General features: G+C 39.3%; 1 protein-coding gene across 2 annotated transcripts in view; it reads left to right on the forward strand.

Moving 5' to 3' along the window:
• The window catches only part of CUNH11orf80 (chromosome unknown C11orf80 homolog), a 130,739-nt gene that overhangs the window by 78,299 nt on the left and 36,011 nt on the right, over positions 1-16,429 (forward strand). For both annotated transcript variants that reach the window (XM_032879582.1, XM_032879581.1), the window contains exons 4-8: positions 3,691-3,800; positions 11,748-11,831; positions 13,230-13,285; positions 13,943-14,014; positions 15,564-15,759. In XM_032879582.1, coding sequence (XP_032735473.1) covers positions 3,691-3,800; positions 11,748-11,831; positions 13,230-13,285; positions 13,943-14,014; positions 15,564-15,759 — 518 coding nt within the window. The remainder of the gene's footprint in view (positions 1-3,690; positions 3,801-11,747; positions 11,832-13,229; positions 13,286-13,942; positions 14,015-15,563; positions 15,760-16,429) is intronic.

The following is a 16,429-nucleotide window of genomic DNA, read 5'->3' on the forward strand; positions in this document are numbered from 1 at the left end:
AAAGGGGGTCACCTAAGGTCAGAAAGTTGGTCAGTGGTAAAACTGAAGATTGATTCAAGTCATCTTGGGTCAGTGCCAAGTTCACTAAATTTCAGTGTAGCTGCTATAATGTCCCATGCTTTATGACTGAATTATATTTGAAAAACAATGGCAAGAAAAATACTACCCATTAAGATTGATAGCCAGGTCCTGGTAATGTTCATACTTTTTGAGATGGTTAAAGCTTTATTAGATATGTAGTATGAATGCTGTAGGAGAAAGTTGTACTATTAGGATGTATTTTGTTATTAGGTTTTTAAAGTTGAATTCTTTTATAATATCTGCATTGCCAACCTCATTTACAAGTTCTTTATTCATCTGTAGTTCTTTATTATAATAGTACTGTAGAAGGGCAATAAGGGATGGAATTTATAAAATGGGATATTTGGGGTTTTTTCCTTTATAGTATGAGTGCCAGGGTACAGAAAAGAACATTGATGCAAATTTTGATGATGCAGGACCCGCTGGTGCTTTGTGGAAAGATAGTTCTAAGTCTATATATGTAAATACACCAAGCGGTTAACTTATGAATTAAATTAGCAAGAATTTGCTTTACTTTGTTAGAGACTGCCTTTACTTTGTTAAAGACTGGTACAAATCCAGTATGTTGTTAACAAACATACTTTCATCCATTCTGAGTTTATCTTTATGTATGGTGTAAGAGAACGGTCAAGTTTCATTCTTTTCTACACAGCTGTCTAATTTTCCCAGCATCATTTATTGAAGAGACTGTCTTTTTTCCTGCTTTGTTGAAGATTATTTGACCAGAGTTGAGGGTCCATATCTGGTCTCTCTACTCTGTTCCATTGGTCTATATGTCTGTTTTTGTGCCAGTACCATGCAGTCTTGGTGATCACAGCTTTGTAATACAACTTGAAATCAGGCAATGTGATGCCCCTAGTTTGTTTTTCTTTTTCAACATTTCCTTGGTGATCCGGGGTCTTTTCCGGTCCCATACAAATTTTAGGATTGTTTGTTCCAGTGCTTTGAAAAATGCCAATGGTGTTTTGATCAGGATGGCATTGAAAGTATAGATCGCTCTGGGCAGCATAGACATTTTAACAATGTTTATTCTTCAATCCATGAACATGGAATGTTTTTCCATCTTTTTGTGTCTTCTTCAATTTCTTTCATGAGTGTTCTGTAGTTCCTCAAGTATGGATCCTTGAAGGTCTTTGGTTAGGTTTATTCCAAGGTATCTTATGATTTTTGATGCTATTGTAAATGGAATCAATTCTCTAATTTCCCTTTCTACAGTTTCATTGTTAGTGTATAAGAAAACTGATTTCTGTGCATTGATTTTGTATCCTGCCACAATACGAATTGCTGTATGAGTTCTAGTAATTTGGGGGTGGAGTCTTCGGGTTTTCCACATAAAGTATCATGTCATCTGCGAAAAGAGAGAGTTTGACTTCTTCTTTGCCAATTTGAATACCTTCTATTTCTTTTTGTTGTCTGATTGTTGTTGTTAGGACTTCTAGTACTATGTTGAACAATAGTGGCGAGAGTGGGCATCCTTGTTGTGTTCCTGATCTCAGTGGGAAGGCTCTCAACATTTCCCCATTGAGCATGATATTCACTGTGGGTTTTTCACAGATGGATTTTATGAAGTTGAGAAATGTTCCTCTATCCCTATACTCTGAAGAGTTTTAATCAGGAAAGGATGCTGTAGTTTGTCACATGCTTTTTTCTGCATTAATTGAGAAGACCGTGTGGTTCTTCTCTCTTCTCTTATTAATTTGTTCTATCCCATTGATTGATTTGTGAATGTTGGACCATCCTTGCATCCCAGGGATAAATCCCACCTGGTCATGGTGGATAATCTTTTTAATGTACTGTTGGATCCTATTACCTAGGATCTTGTTGAGAATCTTGGCATCCATATTTATCAGGGATATTGGTCTGAAATTCTCTTTTATGAGAGGGTCTTTGCCTGGTTTGGGGATCAAGGTAATGCTGGCTTCGTAGAAAGAGGCTGGAAGTTTTTCTTCTGTTTCTGTTTTTTGAAACAGCTTCAGGAGAATACGTATTATTTCTTCTTTGACTGTTTGGTAGAATTTCCCAGGGAATCCAGCAGGTCCTTAACTCTTTTTTTTTTGGAGGTTTTTGATCACTGCTTCAATCTTGTTACTAGTTATTGGTCTATTCAGGTTGTCAATTTCTTCCTGTTTCAGTCTTGGAAGTTTATAGGTTTCCAGGAATGCATCCATTTCTTCTAGATTGCTTAACTTATTGGCATATAGCTGTTGTTAATAATTTCATATGATTGTTTCTATTTCCTTTGTGTTAGTTGTGGTCTCTCCCCTTTCATTCATAATTTTTGTTAATTTCGGTCCTCTCTTTTTTCTTTTGGATTAGTCTGGCCATTGGTTTATCAATCTTATTAATTCTTTCAAAGAACCAGCTTCTAGTTTCGTTGATGTGTTCTACTGCATCTGTAGTTTCTAACTCATTGATCCCTGCTTTAATCTTAATTATTTCCCTTCTTGTGTGTGGAGTAGGCTTAAGAAGATGTGGTCTATATATCCAATGGAGTATTACTCAGCCATCAGAAGGGATGAATACCCAACTTTTGCATCAACATGGATGGGACTGGAGGAGATTATGCTGAGTGAAATAAGTCAAGCAGAGAAAGTCAATTATCATATGGTTTTACTTACTTGTGGAACATATGGAATAACATAGAAGGCATTAGGAGAAGGAAAGGAAAAGTGAAAGGGGATGGATTGGAAGAGGAAATGAGCCTTGAGAGACTGTGGACTCTGAGAAACAAACTGAGGGTTTTAGAGAGGAGGGGGATGGGAGGATGGGTGAGCCTGGTGGTGGGTATTAAGGAGGGCACATATTGCATGGAGCGCTGGGTATTATACGTAAACAATAAATCTTGAAACACTTCATCAAAAACTAATGAAGTGTTGTATGGTGACTAACATAACACAATAAAAAATACTGTATTAGGTAAATGCTTGAGACATCATTCTTGAATTTTTCTGCTTTCAGTTCTTAATTAGCTCACTTAACTGTGTTTAAGTTTATTAAATAATGAGTTAATTTATGGGCCCAGCACACTTCCACTGCACAACTCTGCTAATAATGAGTTGATTTATTAAAAAATACAAGAATATAAGCTAGAGGGTTGCCTGGGTGATTCAGTTGTTAAGTGCCTGCCTTAGGCTCAGGTCATGATCCCAGGGCCCTGGGATCAAGCCCTGCATTGAGCTCCCTGCTCATTGGGAAGCCTGCTTCTCCTTCTCCCACTCGCCCTGCTTGTGTTCCCTCTCTCGCTGTCTCTCTCTCTGTCAAATAAATAAATAAAATCTTTAAAAAAAAAATAATATAAGCTAGAGCTATGAGCTTTGAAGATTTCTGGTTTTGCACATGACCTTATGGAAATTAACTGAAAATACAAATTGATTTAGCAAATGTGAAAAATTGAAAACATGAGATTAAATGTCTTAACCCCATACAGTAATTCTAAATGTTCAAGCAATTTGATGATGCATAGCCATTTCCAGTCATATTTTGAACTTTGCAGATAATCTTTTCATCAGGGAAATGCCTTCTTGGCTCATCAGTTTAATAAACAATTCCAGAAATTCTGGTGCTTTTCCAAACTGCTTTTTCTTTTTGTCACCATTTCTTCTCACACAGAAGTACAATCTCTACTGCCTGGATTCTCTGTAAAATTGAATTGGACTTCAGAGGAAGCCAGCTATTCTCAGGACATATCAGGGGTAACACCCTTCCAGATGATTTTTGAGGCAAGTTTTGTTGTGGTTCTATAAATTACTGATGTCTTAATTCTTATTTTTCTACAAATCCAGTAAAGCCTAGGTCCATCACAGTTCCAAGTTGAAATAAGGCGTTGGTTCCCAGACTTCTCTGTGCAGTTGTTGAAATGCTCGGTAGCTTCCAAAATACTGGTATTTGTGTCCCACTCTAAGAGGCTGTGATTTAACTGTTCTAGGGTGTAGTATTAGTTTGCTCATTTGGCCATTAAAAAAAATTACTATGGATTGGGTGGTTAAAAAATAGAGACTTATTTCCTCATACTTTTGGAGGCTAGAAGTTTAATATTAAAGTGGCTTGTCATTGTTTCCTCACATGGCCTTTCCTCTGTACGTGAAGAGAGAATACTCTCATGTCTTTCTCTTCTATAAGGACACCTGTCTGATCACATTAGGGCTCCATGTTTATGACCTCACTTAACCTTAATTATGTTTTTAAGGCTCTATCTCCAACTCTAGTCACATGGGGGGGCTGGGCTTCAATGTGTGAATTTTGGGAGATACAATTTAGTCGATACTGATGGGGCCTGGGCTTTGGGATATTTTTGAAATCCCAGATGGGAAAAAATCCCAGATGATTCCTAATGTGCAGATAAATTTGAGAGCCACTGAAACAAGCCATTATTTGAATTTGGATCTCCTGAAAAAGAAAATAAAAATGGATTCTCAGTGCAGATGCTATTTGGATACATTTTTATTAAGTTGGCTTAAAGATCTTTATTGATTTATTTGAAGCTCAGATTTATGAGGGTGACTGTTGAGTTCTCCATTCTCTTTAACAAATCTCTGATCCTATCTTTCTTTCCTTTGAGTTTATGGAGTCATAAAGAATTAGGATTTTTTTTTTTTAAGATTTTATTTAGGGGCACCTGGGTGGCTCAGCCAGTTAAGCATCTGCCTTTAGCTCAGTAGAGAGCCTGCTTCTCCCTCTCCCTCTGCTGCTCCTCCTGCTTGTGCCCGCTCTCTGTCAAATAAATAAAATCTTAAAAATAAAAAAGAGAGCGAGGTTTGACAAAGCACAAGCCAGGGTGGGGGGATGCGGGATTGGGCTGAGGGAGAGGGAGAAGTCTCCCCGCTGAACAGGGAGCCCAATGAAGGGCTTGATCCCAGGGGTCTGAGATCAGGACCTGAGCCAAAGGCAGTTACTTAACTGACTGAGCCACTCAGGAGCCCCAGAACTAGAGTACTTTAAACATTCTCCCAAGAAACATTTGGGAAGCCTTTCTTTGTATTTGGACAATTATATGCTCCTTCTCAAAGGAAATGGGTGCAGTATTGCGACAATAGATATCTCTGGCTGTGCCTTATCTTCTTTAGGGGAATGATGGGTAAACAATCTGGAGCAATTAATGGTTAGTCGACTCTGAAACTATTAATTTCAAGTAGCAATAAAAAAAGCTGATTTCAGTGAACCAAGGAAAACAGTTCTAGAAAAGGAGATCATGTGTTTTAACCAGTTTAAACAAACAATAATTTTTATAACTAACATTTATATATATTATTTAAGCCTCCTGACAGTTTTGTGAAGTGGATAGAACAGGGATTATCCCCCCATTTTACAGATGCAAGAACCCTGAGATTCAGAGAATTCAATTGATTTACCCAAGGTCATGCGAAAGTTAAGTGACAGAATTAGAATTTGAACCAAAGTCTTACTCATTTTAATCAGGTCTGTTTAAATATTTATTCACTCATTCAGGAGCCTGTGTTTGCTCAAGTTGGCCTCACTGTGCTAGATGTTGAAGGTACAGAGTCCCAAGACCCATTACTTAATAAAGGAAAAGATAAACAAGCAAACAAATAATTACAAATACAGTGTAATACATATCATATGTATGTATCAAAAGATTTTCCGGGTAGAAGGGATTCAGAGACTTGAAACAATAGGAAGTTGTCTTCAGACTTACGGAGTTTGTCTTATTTTTTTTCCTTATTGCAAAAGCAGTGTTTCCCTCAGGAAAATCAAAGAGAGCATTTAAAACACAGATAATTTGACTTAATCGTGGTAGCCACTGTTAACATCTTGGTGTGCATCTTTTCACGCAAGAGTGAGGCATTTCAGTGTCAGGTTTTTAGAATAGTACAATTCCAAACTAGGCCATGGAAATAGGTAGCTAGAAATGTGTGGATGTCAAGGTTATTGGAGTTGAAGAGCTCAGGAAATTGTGAGACTTAAGTTGTTCCTTAGACAGACCATCAACTTGGATGTGGAAGTCAGCCCAGTTGATGGCAGGTTTGTTTTTTTTTTTAATCTTATTTCTTTATTTGACAGAGAAATCATGAGTAGGGAGAGAGAGGTAGGCAGAAAGAGAGGGGGAAGCAGGCTCGTCGCTGAGCAGAGAGCCCGATGCGGGGCTCAATCCAGGACCCTGAGATCATGACCTGAGCGGAAGGCAGAAGCTCAACCCACTGAGCTACCCCGGCGCCCTTGATGGCAGGCTTCAAATGCTGAGGAAACATGAGCTCAGTGCCTGCAGTCAGCTGGCAATGGATGAAAAGTGGCAAAAAGTAGTCTGACCTCAGAGGAGCAGGAACAAGAGTTCCCTGAAAGCATTTGTTCCATTACATCTCATTGTCTCTGGTACTGTGCAGTTATTTAAAAGATATTTGAAGAGAGTGAGAGGAGAAGGGGGAGATTGTGAACAAATTCATCATATATACCTCAAACGAGAAGAGTCAGGTAGCAAGGTTCAGAGTGGAAGCTAGTGAATGGAGACATCCATGAATAAGCAGTAATAAATGATCCACTGCTCTGGGCATGTGAGGAGAGCCAATCCCAGGGAATACATCATTTAGGAGAGATGCAAGGTCTTGTGTTTATGCTGAGTCAGTCCTGCGTGTTGGGATCCATTTGGCTGGGTAACATGTCCCCTCCAAAAATAATTTGATTTTACAAGATCTTCTTGAAAGCTTTATCCATTTTTATATTATTTCTGCTATAATACTAAGTGATAAAATTGGTAGAGGTACTTGTGTATTTCAAACATATCTTCATGTTTATCTATCTCTATTTCTCTATATACATATTTAACTAGAGACAGGACGAGACAGAAGCACAGATTTACTTTCTTCTAGACAGTCATATAGGGCCTATGGCAACCTGAGTTCAGTTTGAAACTATAAAACAGCTTTGATATTATCTGTGATATAATCAGATTTGTATCTAAAGGTGAAGCCTGGAACATATGATTCAATAATCCTTTCTGCTGCCCAGGGCTGGCAGCATCTATGTTTTCCTAACAACACTTAAGTAAATTCACTGCTTCTGTATGTATGTCAGGCTGGGGTACTGGGTTTCTGACAACCAACTCTAAAAGGCTTTAAAAGACTTTGTAGACATAGACACATATACTTTCTTTTTAAAAAGATTTTATTTATTTATTTGACAGAGAGAGAGAGAGAGAGATCACAAGTAGGCAGAGAGGCAGGCAGAGGGGGAAGCAGGTTCCCTGCAGAGCTGAGAGCCCAATGCAGGGCTCAATCCCAGGACCCTGAGACCATGATCTGAGCTGAAGGCAGAGGCCCAACCCTCTGAGCCACCCAGGAGCCCCCAATACATACATTTTCAGTCCCTCTCAATAAATTATGAGTAGATTATAAAAGGATCTATTTGCTTTATGTTAACTGTCCTCTGCTGACGTGATATTAGGTCACTTTATCTTCTCAGTCTGGATTAGATACCAGTCCTTCTTGTGTATTTCTTTAGCATTTCTTAATATATGTAAATCATAGAACAATTCACACTGTCATATACATTATTTATTTGTCTTTCTCTTCTACTTAACTGTGAACTCTTCAAATTTATAGTTTTATTTACCTCTGTAGGCTCAGGTTACATAATAAACTCCGTTCAGTGTTTTGAGTGGGTAATTCAATAGTTTGCATAAGCATTGCCTGTCAGACTCCATAAAAGTGATGATAGATTACACAATATCTGATTCTGAAAGCTATATGCACAAATAATGAACTTTCTTGGAGAGACAGTATTACATAATGGAATGTGGGCTTTGAAATTAGATCTAGGTTTGAATCCGTTTTGCCACTTAGCTAGCTACGTGTGACCTTGGAAAAATTAAACAGCTTATTTAGTCTCATTATTCTCATAAATAAAATGGGGGATATTTCCTACTTGCATCTAAACTGTTTGGCATGTGGCAGGTGTTCAGTAAGTGGTGGCTCTCATCATTATTAATTGTAGCCCCTCTCTGGTAGCCCCTCAAGGAATTTCCACTTACTTGGTTGCCTTACTGCTAGATTTAATTAGCTCTTTCAGTGATGTACCCTATAATAACCAAGGCTACAGAAGTTTGAAACTCTTCCAAGATGTTTTCTAAGTGCAAAGTACAGAAAATGCTTTGAAGAGCTCATTGCTTTTCTTCTATTTGAACATCTTATAATAAAGTTGGTTTTTTTTAAAGTAGGCTCCTCACCCAGTGTGGACCCCAACACAGGGCTTGAATTCACAACTCTGAGATCAAGACCTGAGCTGAGATGAAGAGTCAGACATTTAACCGACTGAGCCACCAAGGCACCTCTCTAGTAAAAAAATTTTTTTTAAGATTTTATTTATTTATTTGACAGACAGAGATCACAAGTAGGCAGAGAGGCAGGCAGAGAGAGGGAGGGGGAAGCAGGCTCCCTGCCGAGCAGAGAGCCTGACACGGGGCTTGATCCCAGGACCCTGGGATCATGACCTGAGCCGAAGGCAGACTTTGACCCACTGAGCCACCCAGGCGCCCCTGTAGTAAAATTTTTTAAATGAAGGATGTGACTATGATGTGTATGCTGCAGTTACTGTTTAATCACTACTGTTTATATGCAGGAATAATCCTAGATCTGTTTCCAGAATTTTCTAATAATTCCCATCTACTTTTCTGATGATTTTTTGTAATGATTCTATAATAATCTTTCTAATTTTCCCCACTCACTGCATACTTCTTGTTCTCATTTTCAATGTATTTACAAAAAGTATTATAGTAATTTGTTCTTTCTGTTTCTTCATCATTATGTTATATGTTGAGGTCCAGGACCATTTTTTTTCTTTAATCTGTACTTACTACATGGCTCTGTATTCTCTGATCCACCAATAAGAACTTACTGATTTTTTACTCTATTTCTTCTCATTTTCCTACACTCTCCATTTTCTAAAGACTCCTTCTAACTTTGGGTTTAAGGACACTGTATTAAATAGAGTGAATCCTTATAGGAAAGTGGTTAATTCTAAAGCTTTGGAGGCAGATTCGGTAACCTTGAGAAAATTATTTGACCTCTTTGAGACTCATTGTTTTTTCATCCATAAAATGTGGGTTATATGTAACTATCAGGGCTTTTGTGAGGGGTAAGTGAGGTAATATAAGTAAGATACTTTAGCTCCATTCCTGGAATGGAGAAAGCCCTCGTTAAATTGTAAATTTTATTATATTTATAGGGAGGTATCTGCGTATATTGAAAAGAGTATGGACAATTGGTAATAGACTTGGGGTCAAATTCTGGCTCTATCACTGAAAAGCTGGCAAGTTGCTTAACTTCTCTAGGTCTCTCTCTCTTTTTTTTTTTTTTTAAGATTTTATTTATTTATTTGACAGACAGAGATCACAAGCAGGCAGAGAGACAGGCAGAGAGAGGAAGGGAAGCAAGCTCCCTGCTGAGCAGAGAGCCCAATGCGGGGCTTGATCCCAGGATGCTGGGATCATGACCTGAGCTGAAGGCAGAGGCTTTAACCCACTGAGCCACCCAGGTGCCCCTAGGTCTCATTAAAAAAAAAAAAAAATCTAGGGACACCTGGGTGGCTCAGTCGTTAAGCATCTGCCTTCTGCTCAGGTCATGGTCTCAGGGTCCTGGGATAGAGTACCACATCGAGCTCCCTGTTCAGCAAGGAGACTGCTTCTCCCTCTCCCATTCCCCCTGCTTGTGTTCCCTCTCTCACTGTCTCTGTGTCAAATAAATAAATAAAATCTTAAAAAAAAAGTCTACTGGGGTGCCTGGGTGGCTCAGTGGGTTAAGCCTCTGCCTTCAGCTCAGGCCATGGTCTCAGGGTCCTGGGATTGAGTCCTGCATTGGGCTCCCTGCTCAGCAGGGAACCTGCTTCTCCCTCTCCCTCTGCCTGCCACTCTGCCTGCTTGTGCTCTCTCTGTCTGTCAAATAAATAAATGAACTCTTAAAAAAAAACCTCTAAAGAAAGGATAGTAGTACCTGCCTCGAGGATTTTTGTGAGGTAATATAGGTAGAACACCTGCACAATGCTTGCTACATAGTAGGCATTCCACAAGTGATATCTACTTTTGTTGCCATGTATAATATATAACTTAAAGATTATTACTTGATCCTTACAACAGTTCTGTAAGGTGGAATTGGGCAATTTTTTTTTTTAAAGATTATTTATTTACTTTAGAGAGAGAAAGCACAACCGATGGGCAGACACAGAGGGAAAGGGAGGAGCGGACTCCCTACTGATCAGGGAGCCCAAAGTGGGGCTCCATCCCAGGACCCTGAGATCATAACCTGAGCTGAAGGCAGATGCTTAACCAACTACTTAACCAAACCACCCAGATGCCCCTAGAATGGATGACTTTTATCCTTGTTTTACAGATTAGTAAATAAAATTCAGAGCAATTAAGAACTAGTACTAGAACTCGTCTTCTGACTTGTGAACTTTTTGCTTTACAGCTTTTCCTAAAAAAAAAAAATAAATAAATGAGTAGATAAATGAATTGATGCTGAAAAATAGTTCCTTTTAGTGTCTGCTCCTTTCACTACATTCTTTTTTTTTTTTTTTTTTTTTAAGATAGAGATCACAAGTAGGCAGAGAGGCAGGCAGAAAGAGGCGGGGAGAAGCAGGCTTTCCACTGAGAAGAGAGCCCAAGGCGGGGCTTTATCCCAGGACCCTGAGATCATGACCTGAGCTGAAGGCAGAGGCTTTAACCCACTGAGCCACCCAGGCACCCCCTTTCACTACATTCTTTTTTTTTTTTTTTTAAGATTTTATTTATTTATTTGTCGGAGAGAGTGAGCACAGGCAGACAGAGAGGCAGGCAGAGGCAGAGGGAGAAGCAGGCTCCCTGCTGAGCAAAGAGCCCGATGTGGGACTTGATCCCAGGACCCTGGGATCACGACCTGAGCCGAAGGCAGCCGCTTAACCAACTGAGCCACCCAGGCGTCCCTCACTACATTCTTAATACAGATCAATTCACATCAGGATGGTAGAGCTAAGGTAGAGTTACTTTTCTTAGTTCCAGTCTGAATTACTTTTAAATTTGTTCCAAAAGGTGGTTTTGAAATTGTGTCTCCAGAAGTCCCATGAAATAGTTTAGCCCAAGAAATGATAGCTATTAGATTGCCTTTTATGTCCAGTTCTTAGATCCAAAGGTGTTTCCCCTTGGATATCTGAAAAGCTTTCTTAGGGGTAAGTTACCTTCATAGGAAGAAATACCTCTATTCATTTATTTAAAGATTTATTTATTCAAAGCTTTATTTATTTATTTTAGAGAGGCAGGGAGGGGCAGAGAGAGAGGGAAAGAGAATCTTTTTTTTTTTAAATATTTTATTTATTTATTTGACAGAGATCAGAAGTAGGCAGAGAAGCAGGCAGAGAGCGAGGAGGAAGCAGGCTCTCCGTGGAGCAGAGAGCCCGATGCGGGGCTCGATCCCAGTACTCTGGGACCATGACCTGAGCTGAAGGCAGAGGCTTTAACCCACTGAGCCACGCAGGCGCCCTGGGAAAGAGAATCTTAAGTGGACTCCACGCAGAGCCCGATGTGGGGCTCGATCTAACCACCCCGAGATCATGACCTGAGCTGAAACGAAAAGTCAAATGCTCAAACGACTATACCATCCAGATGCCCCAAGAAATACCATAATTTAATTTATTTGTGCTCCTGGGTTTGTGTATGTGTGGTGGATGTTTTTGTTGTGTTGTTGCAGGTTGAAGAAAAGCCCAGAACTCTGATGACAGATAGTCTGGTGATAAAGAATTTTTTACATAAAATTGTCATGGTACACCCTAAGGTAAGCTGTTCTTTGGCACAGTGATGCTTCTCTTGTCATCTTTAGGAGACCTCTACTCTGTAGGAGATGAAATGATATGGTTGGTCCACTTTCTTTCCATGATAATGATTACAACTTTTATTATTGAATTGATTTGATTTCTTTGTCCCTAACACAGTGTTGATGTTGGTCATGTGACATAGCTGAGAGCCCTTGGATATAGAGCTTTCCTTGTGTTCTTGTTTTTACTTCCTTACTGTTTTACTCTATCAGTTTAGATTCATTTTTTTCCCTCCTCTGTGCTTCATTTTTCTATTAAATCTGGATAATGAACCTGGCTGACCATCTTCTTTTCCCAAGTGACCAGAAGAGCAAATCAGGAAATTCTGATAAAGTACTTCAGACTTTGGAGAGCTATAATTTTTTTTAAAGATTTTATTTATTTATTTGACAGGCAGAGATGACAATAGGCAGAGAGGCAGGCAGAGAGAGAGGTGGAAGCAGGCTCCCCGCTGAGCAGAGAGTCAGATGCAGGGCTCAATTCCAGGACCCCGGGATCATGACCTGAGCTGAAAGCAGAGGCTTAACCCACTGAGCCACCCAGGTGCCCCGAGAGCTGTATTTTTTATTATTAGCTATAATTAGGTATGTTTATAGGGATGCACACCATTAAGTATGCTTTTTAACTTCTTTTCTTCTCTTGCTAGCTTTCTACTTTTTCTGTCTTCAGCAGGGTTCAGTGCTTATTATGCCAGTCACCATTCTGAGTGCTTTCCACACACTCACTCACTCACCCCATGCAGCAGCCCTTGTGAAGTAGGTTTTATCAGCATCATTCCCATTTTATAGCTGTGGAAACTATGGTAGAGAGGTTAAGTAACTTGCAGAGCTGGGATTTGAATTCAGGCAGTCTGGCTCTAGAGTTCTTGATTACCCGTTATGTTACACAGAAAGAAAAATGTAGGTCAAAGGTAGGAAATAGAACAGTGAAGTGAATTGGAGGGAGGACAAAAGTCAGAGAGGGGCAGGGGAAGAAAAAGCAAAGGAAAAAGCATGGAATGTTCTATGTACAAAAACAGTGGAAAGAATAGAGAGAAAAATTGATAGTTCCTTTAAGGCGGAGAAGAGATAACATTGGGAGAAGAGCAGAGAACAAAGGGTAGATTCGATAGGTTCAAAGTGGGTTCATTCTTGTGATAATCTGTGGCCACTTGGAATTGAAGTCTAGGACTCAATTTATTTAAGATGCAGACTTTGAGCACAGATAAATGGTAATTGTATTAATTATATTATGTTCAGGGAAAGGACAAGTAAAACAAAGTGGATATAAAGAATATCTTCCCCTTTGGGAATTAAGTATGAAAGTTTTTAATCTCTGTCCTGGTTCGTGTTAAATCTCATACTACATTTACTTTGCAGATTAAATTTAATTTCAGTGTAAAGGTGGATGGAGTCCTTTCTGTGGAAGTCTTTGGGTAAGTCCTTAAATCCATGGCTTAAGTTTATGCTGTGGATTTATAGTTTTTCTCAGTCCTTATTGTACTGTTTCTAGTAGCTTCACAATTTGACTTTTTTTTTTTTTTAAGATTTGTTTATTTTAGAGAGAAAGAATGCACCTATGCACCTATGTGTGGGAGGGAGGGGCAGAGGGTAAGAGAAACCCAAGTAGACTCCATGCTGAGCGCAGAGCCTGATGTGCGGCTCCAGGAAAGCCTTGATCTCATGACCATGAGATCATGACCTGAGCTGAAATCAAGAGTTGGATGCTCAACCAGCTATATCACCCACATAGGTGCCCCACAGTTTGACTTCTTGACCCAAACTCACCCTGAAACTAATTTTCTGAGAGCCCCACATTTTCTTATTCTGTTAGATTTTATTTTTTTTTCACATTGAATAAATTTCTTTTCCCATGTTAGCTTTTAATGAGCAAGTAGATTCATCTAAACATTTCATTTCTTTTCCTCTCCCTTGAGTGGGTGATCTTAAAAATTGCCATTTCCCCTTGGTTAATCGGTTATTGAATTCTAGTAACCTTTGGGGGTGATGGGAGTCATGGGCCAGAATTTGTAACAGGTAAAGATTGGTTTTAGAATCTCTGAAATATGGCTTAGTTTTTCTTTGCTTTGCAGGACAAAGAATGAACCCACTTTGAACCTGTCGAATGGAATTGCTCTTGTTATAAACTATCAGCATTATGTGAGGTGAAGGGTAAAAGCACTGTGGTCCCTCTCCACTTTTTAATCTCCTGTTATGAGTATGAATGTGGGTAGAAATTGAAAGTAGCCTCACTTGTCATTTCTTAGTGCCAGGTATCAGATTCTCTGTCAGAAGAGTGGAAGTAAAATTTTGAAACTATTTGTATTGAAAACATTTATTATTTCTGGTTTCTTTTTTTTTTTTTAAAGATTTATTTATTTATTTATTTGACAGAGAGGCAGGCAGAGAGGAAGCAGGCTCCCCGCTGAGCAGAGAGCCCAGACGCTGGGCTTGATCCCAGGAACCTGGGATCATGACCCAAGCTGAAGGCAGAGGCTTTAACCCATTGACCACCCAGGCGCCCCTATTTCTGGTTTCTTGAATATACTCTAATTGACCCAAGGATATGTCCCTTCTCTTTCCCATCTGTAAATGAAACCAAACAAACCCTGCTAATTTCATTCTTATTTACATATGAGAAGAGAGGAATGACTTTAGATCGTTACCTGAACTCTTAGAGAGAAAGATAGTATGAATAGAAAGGAATTTTTTGTATGTTATTATTTGTGCATCAGCATTTTGCATATGTTTGGAAATCCTCTTTCTCTCTACCTCCACCTCCTTCAAACTACAAAAAAAAAAAAAAAGAAAAAAAAAATCCATGGAGAAGCTGGTAAATAAATGGAATAGAACCCTCTGTCTTGCCTTCCTGTGCTGTCCATTTACCACAGAATCCAAAGTGAATGTGCATTATAGCAAGAAAAAGACTAATTTTTTAAAAATATTTTATTTATTTATTTGACAGACAGAGATCACAAGTAGGCAGAGAGGCAGGCAGAGAGAGAGGAAGGGAAGCAGGCTCCCCGCCGAGCAGAGAGCCCAATGTGGGGCACATCCCAGGACCCTGGGATCACAACCTGAGCCGAAGGCAGAGGCTTTAATCCACTGAGCCACCCAGGCGCCCCAAGACTAATTTATTATTAAGATCAACTCATTTATTCTTTATTCAGTAGTTTTCAACTCCATTATTGTATGCCTTGAATCATCACTGTTAGTCATAGGATCTTAAGGCTTGAAGAGACTCCTCGTGGCTTTTTAGTTTCACTCTTAATCAGAATTACAATTCAGATCAGATTTTTTTAATTCTTTAATATGTGCAGGAAACAAAACCCCCAACCTTAACTTTCTTTTGTAGTCCTCCACTATCATACAATCTTTACAGGTAGACAGCTCATTAACACAGATTTGCTGAAAAAGTTTAAGCCTCTGAGCCAGTGTTTGTGGACATATCTTCCTGAATGACCTCATCAGTTTAAAGAGAGAGGAAAGTCTTTGTTGGGCGTGGAGCCTACTTTATTTATTTATTTATGTTTAAAGATTTTATTTTAGGTAATCTCTATACCCAGTGTGGGGCTCAAACTCACAACCCCAAGATTAAGAGTTGCACACTCTACCAACTGAGCCAGACAGGCACCCAATCGTAGAGCCTACTTTAAAAAAAAAAAAATCTTAAGAACCAAAAAAGCTAAATTTGTCTTACCTGTTTTTTCACAGTAAACCAAAATTTGCTACAGCTGAATTACTCTGCAGCAGAATCCATCCTGTCCTAGGACATCCAGTAATGCTTTTCATCCCTGATGACATGGCTGGCATGGGCTTGCTGGGAGAGCTGATACTGACTCCAGCTGCTGCTCTGTGTCCCTGCCCAAAGGTCTTTCCCAACCAGCTGAATAGGATTTCTTCGGTTTCCATATCCTTTTGATGACAGAGTCCATTAAAATCTTCAAATTCATTGTCTTGAAAAATGAATTTTTTAAAGATTTTATTTATTATAGAGAGCAAGAGAGACAGTGAGTGGGGGTAGGAGCAGAGCAAGAAGGACAAGCGGACTCTGAGCTGAGCATAGAGCCCAATGCGGTACTCAATGCCATGACCCTGAGCTCATGACCTGCACTGAAATCAAGAGTTGGGCACTTAATTGACTAGGCCACCCAAGCACCCTGAAAAAAATGAATTTTTATATCTCAATTCTAAAAAAAAACCTTGGCATATAAACTCTGTGCCTAGAAGCCAGTATGATTTGTATAAAAATAAAAATCCAGTATGAATGCCAAGCTTGAGAATTTTTCCAAAAAACTGAAAACTATAAAATGTGACACATGTGCCACATGCTTGTCATGTAATTTAGTATGAATGAAGCATGAAATGAATGGTGCAAGCAGGAGACATGAGGCTGGGAAAGTAGCTGGAGTTGAACATGGCTCTTGTGTGTCACACTAAGGAGCGTAAACTTCATTGTCTTTATAGTGGGAAACCATTGGATGTTTTAGGAGTCTCAGGCAGCATTATGCAGTGGGGTAGGAGAGAGAAGTCAGTAATCACTATGTAAATTCATAAGTGACCTCAGCAAGAGATAATGC

Source organism: Lontra canadensis, unplaced genomic scaffold (assembly GCF_010015895.1).
Source record: "Lontra canadensis isolate GAN:19392208 unplaced genomic scaffold, GSC_riverotter_1.0 scaffold66, whole genome shotgun sequence".
NCBI lineage: Eukaryota > Metazoa > Chordata > Mammalia > Carnivora > Mustelidae > Lontra > Lontra canadensis.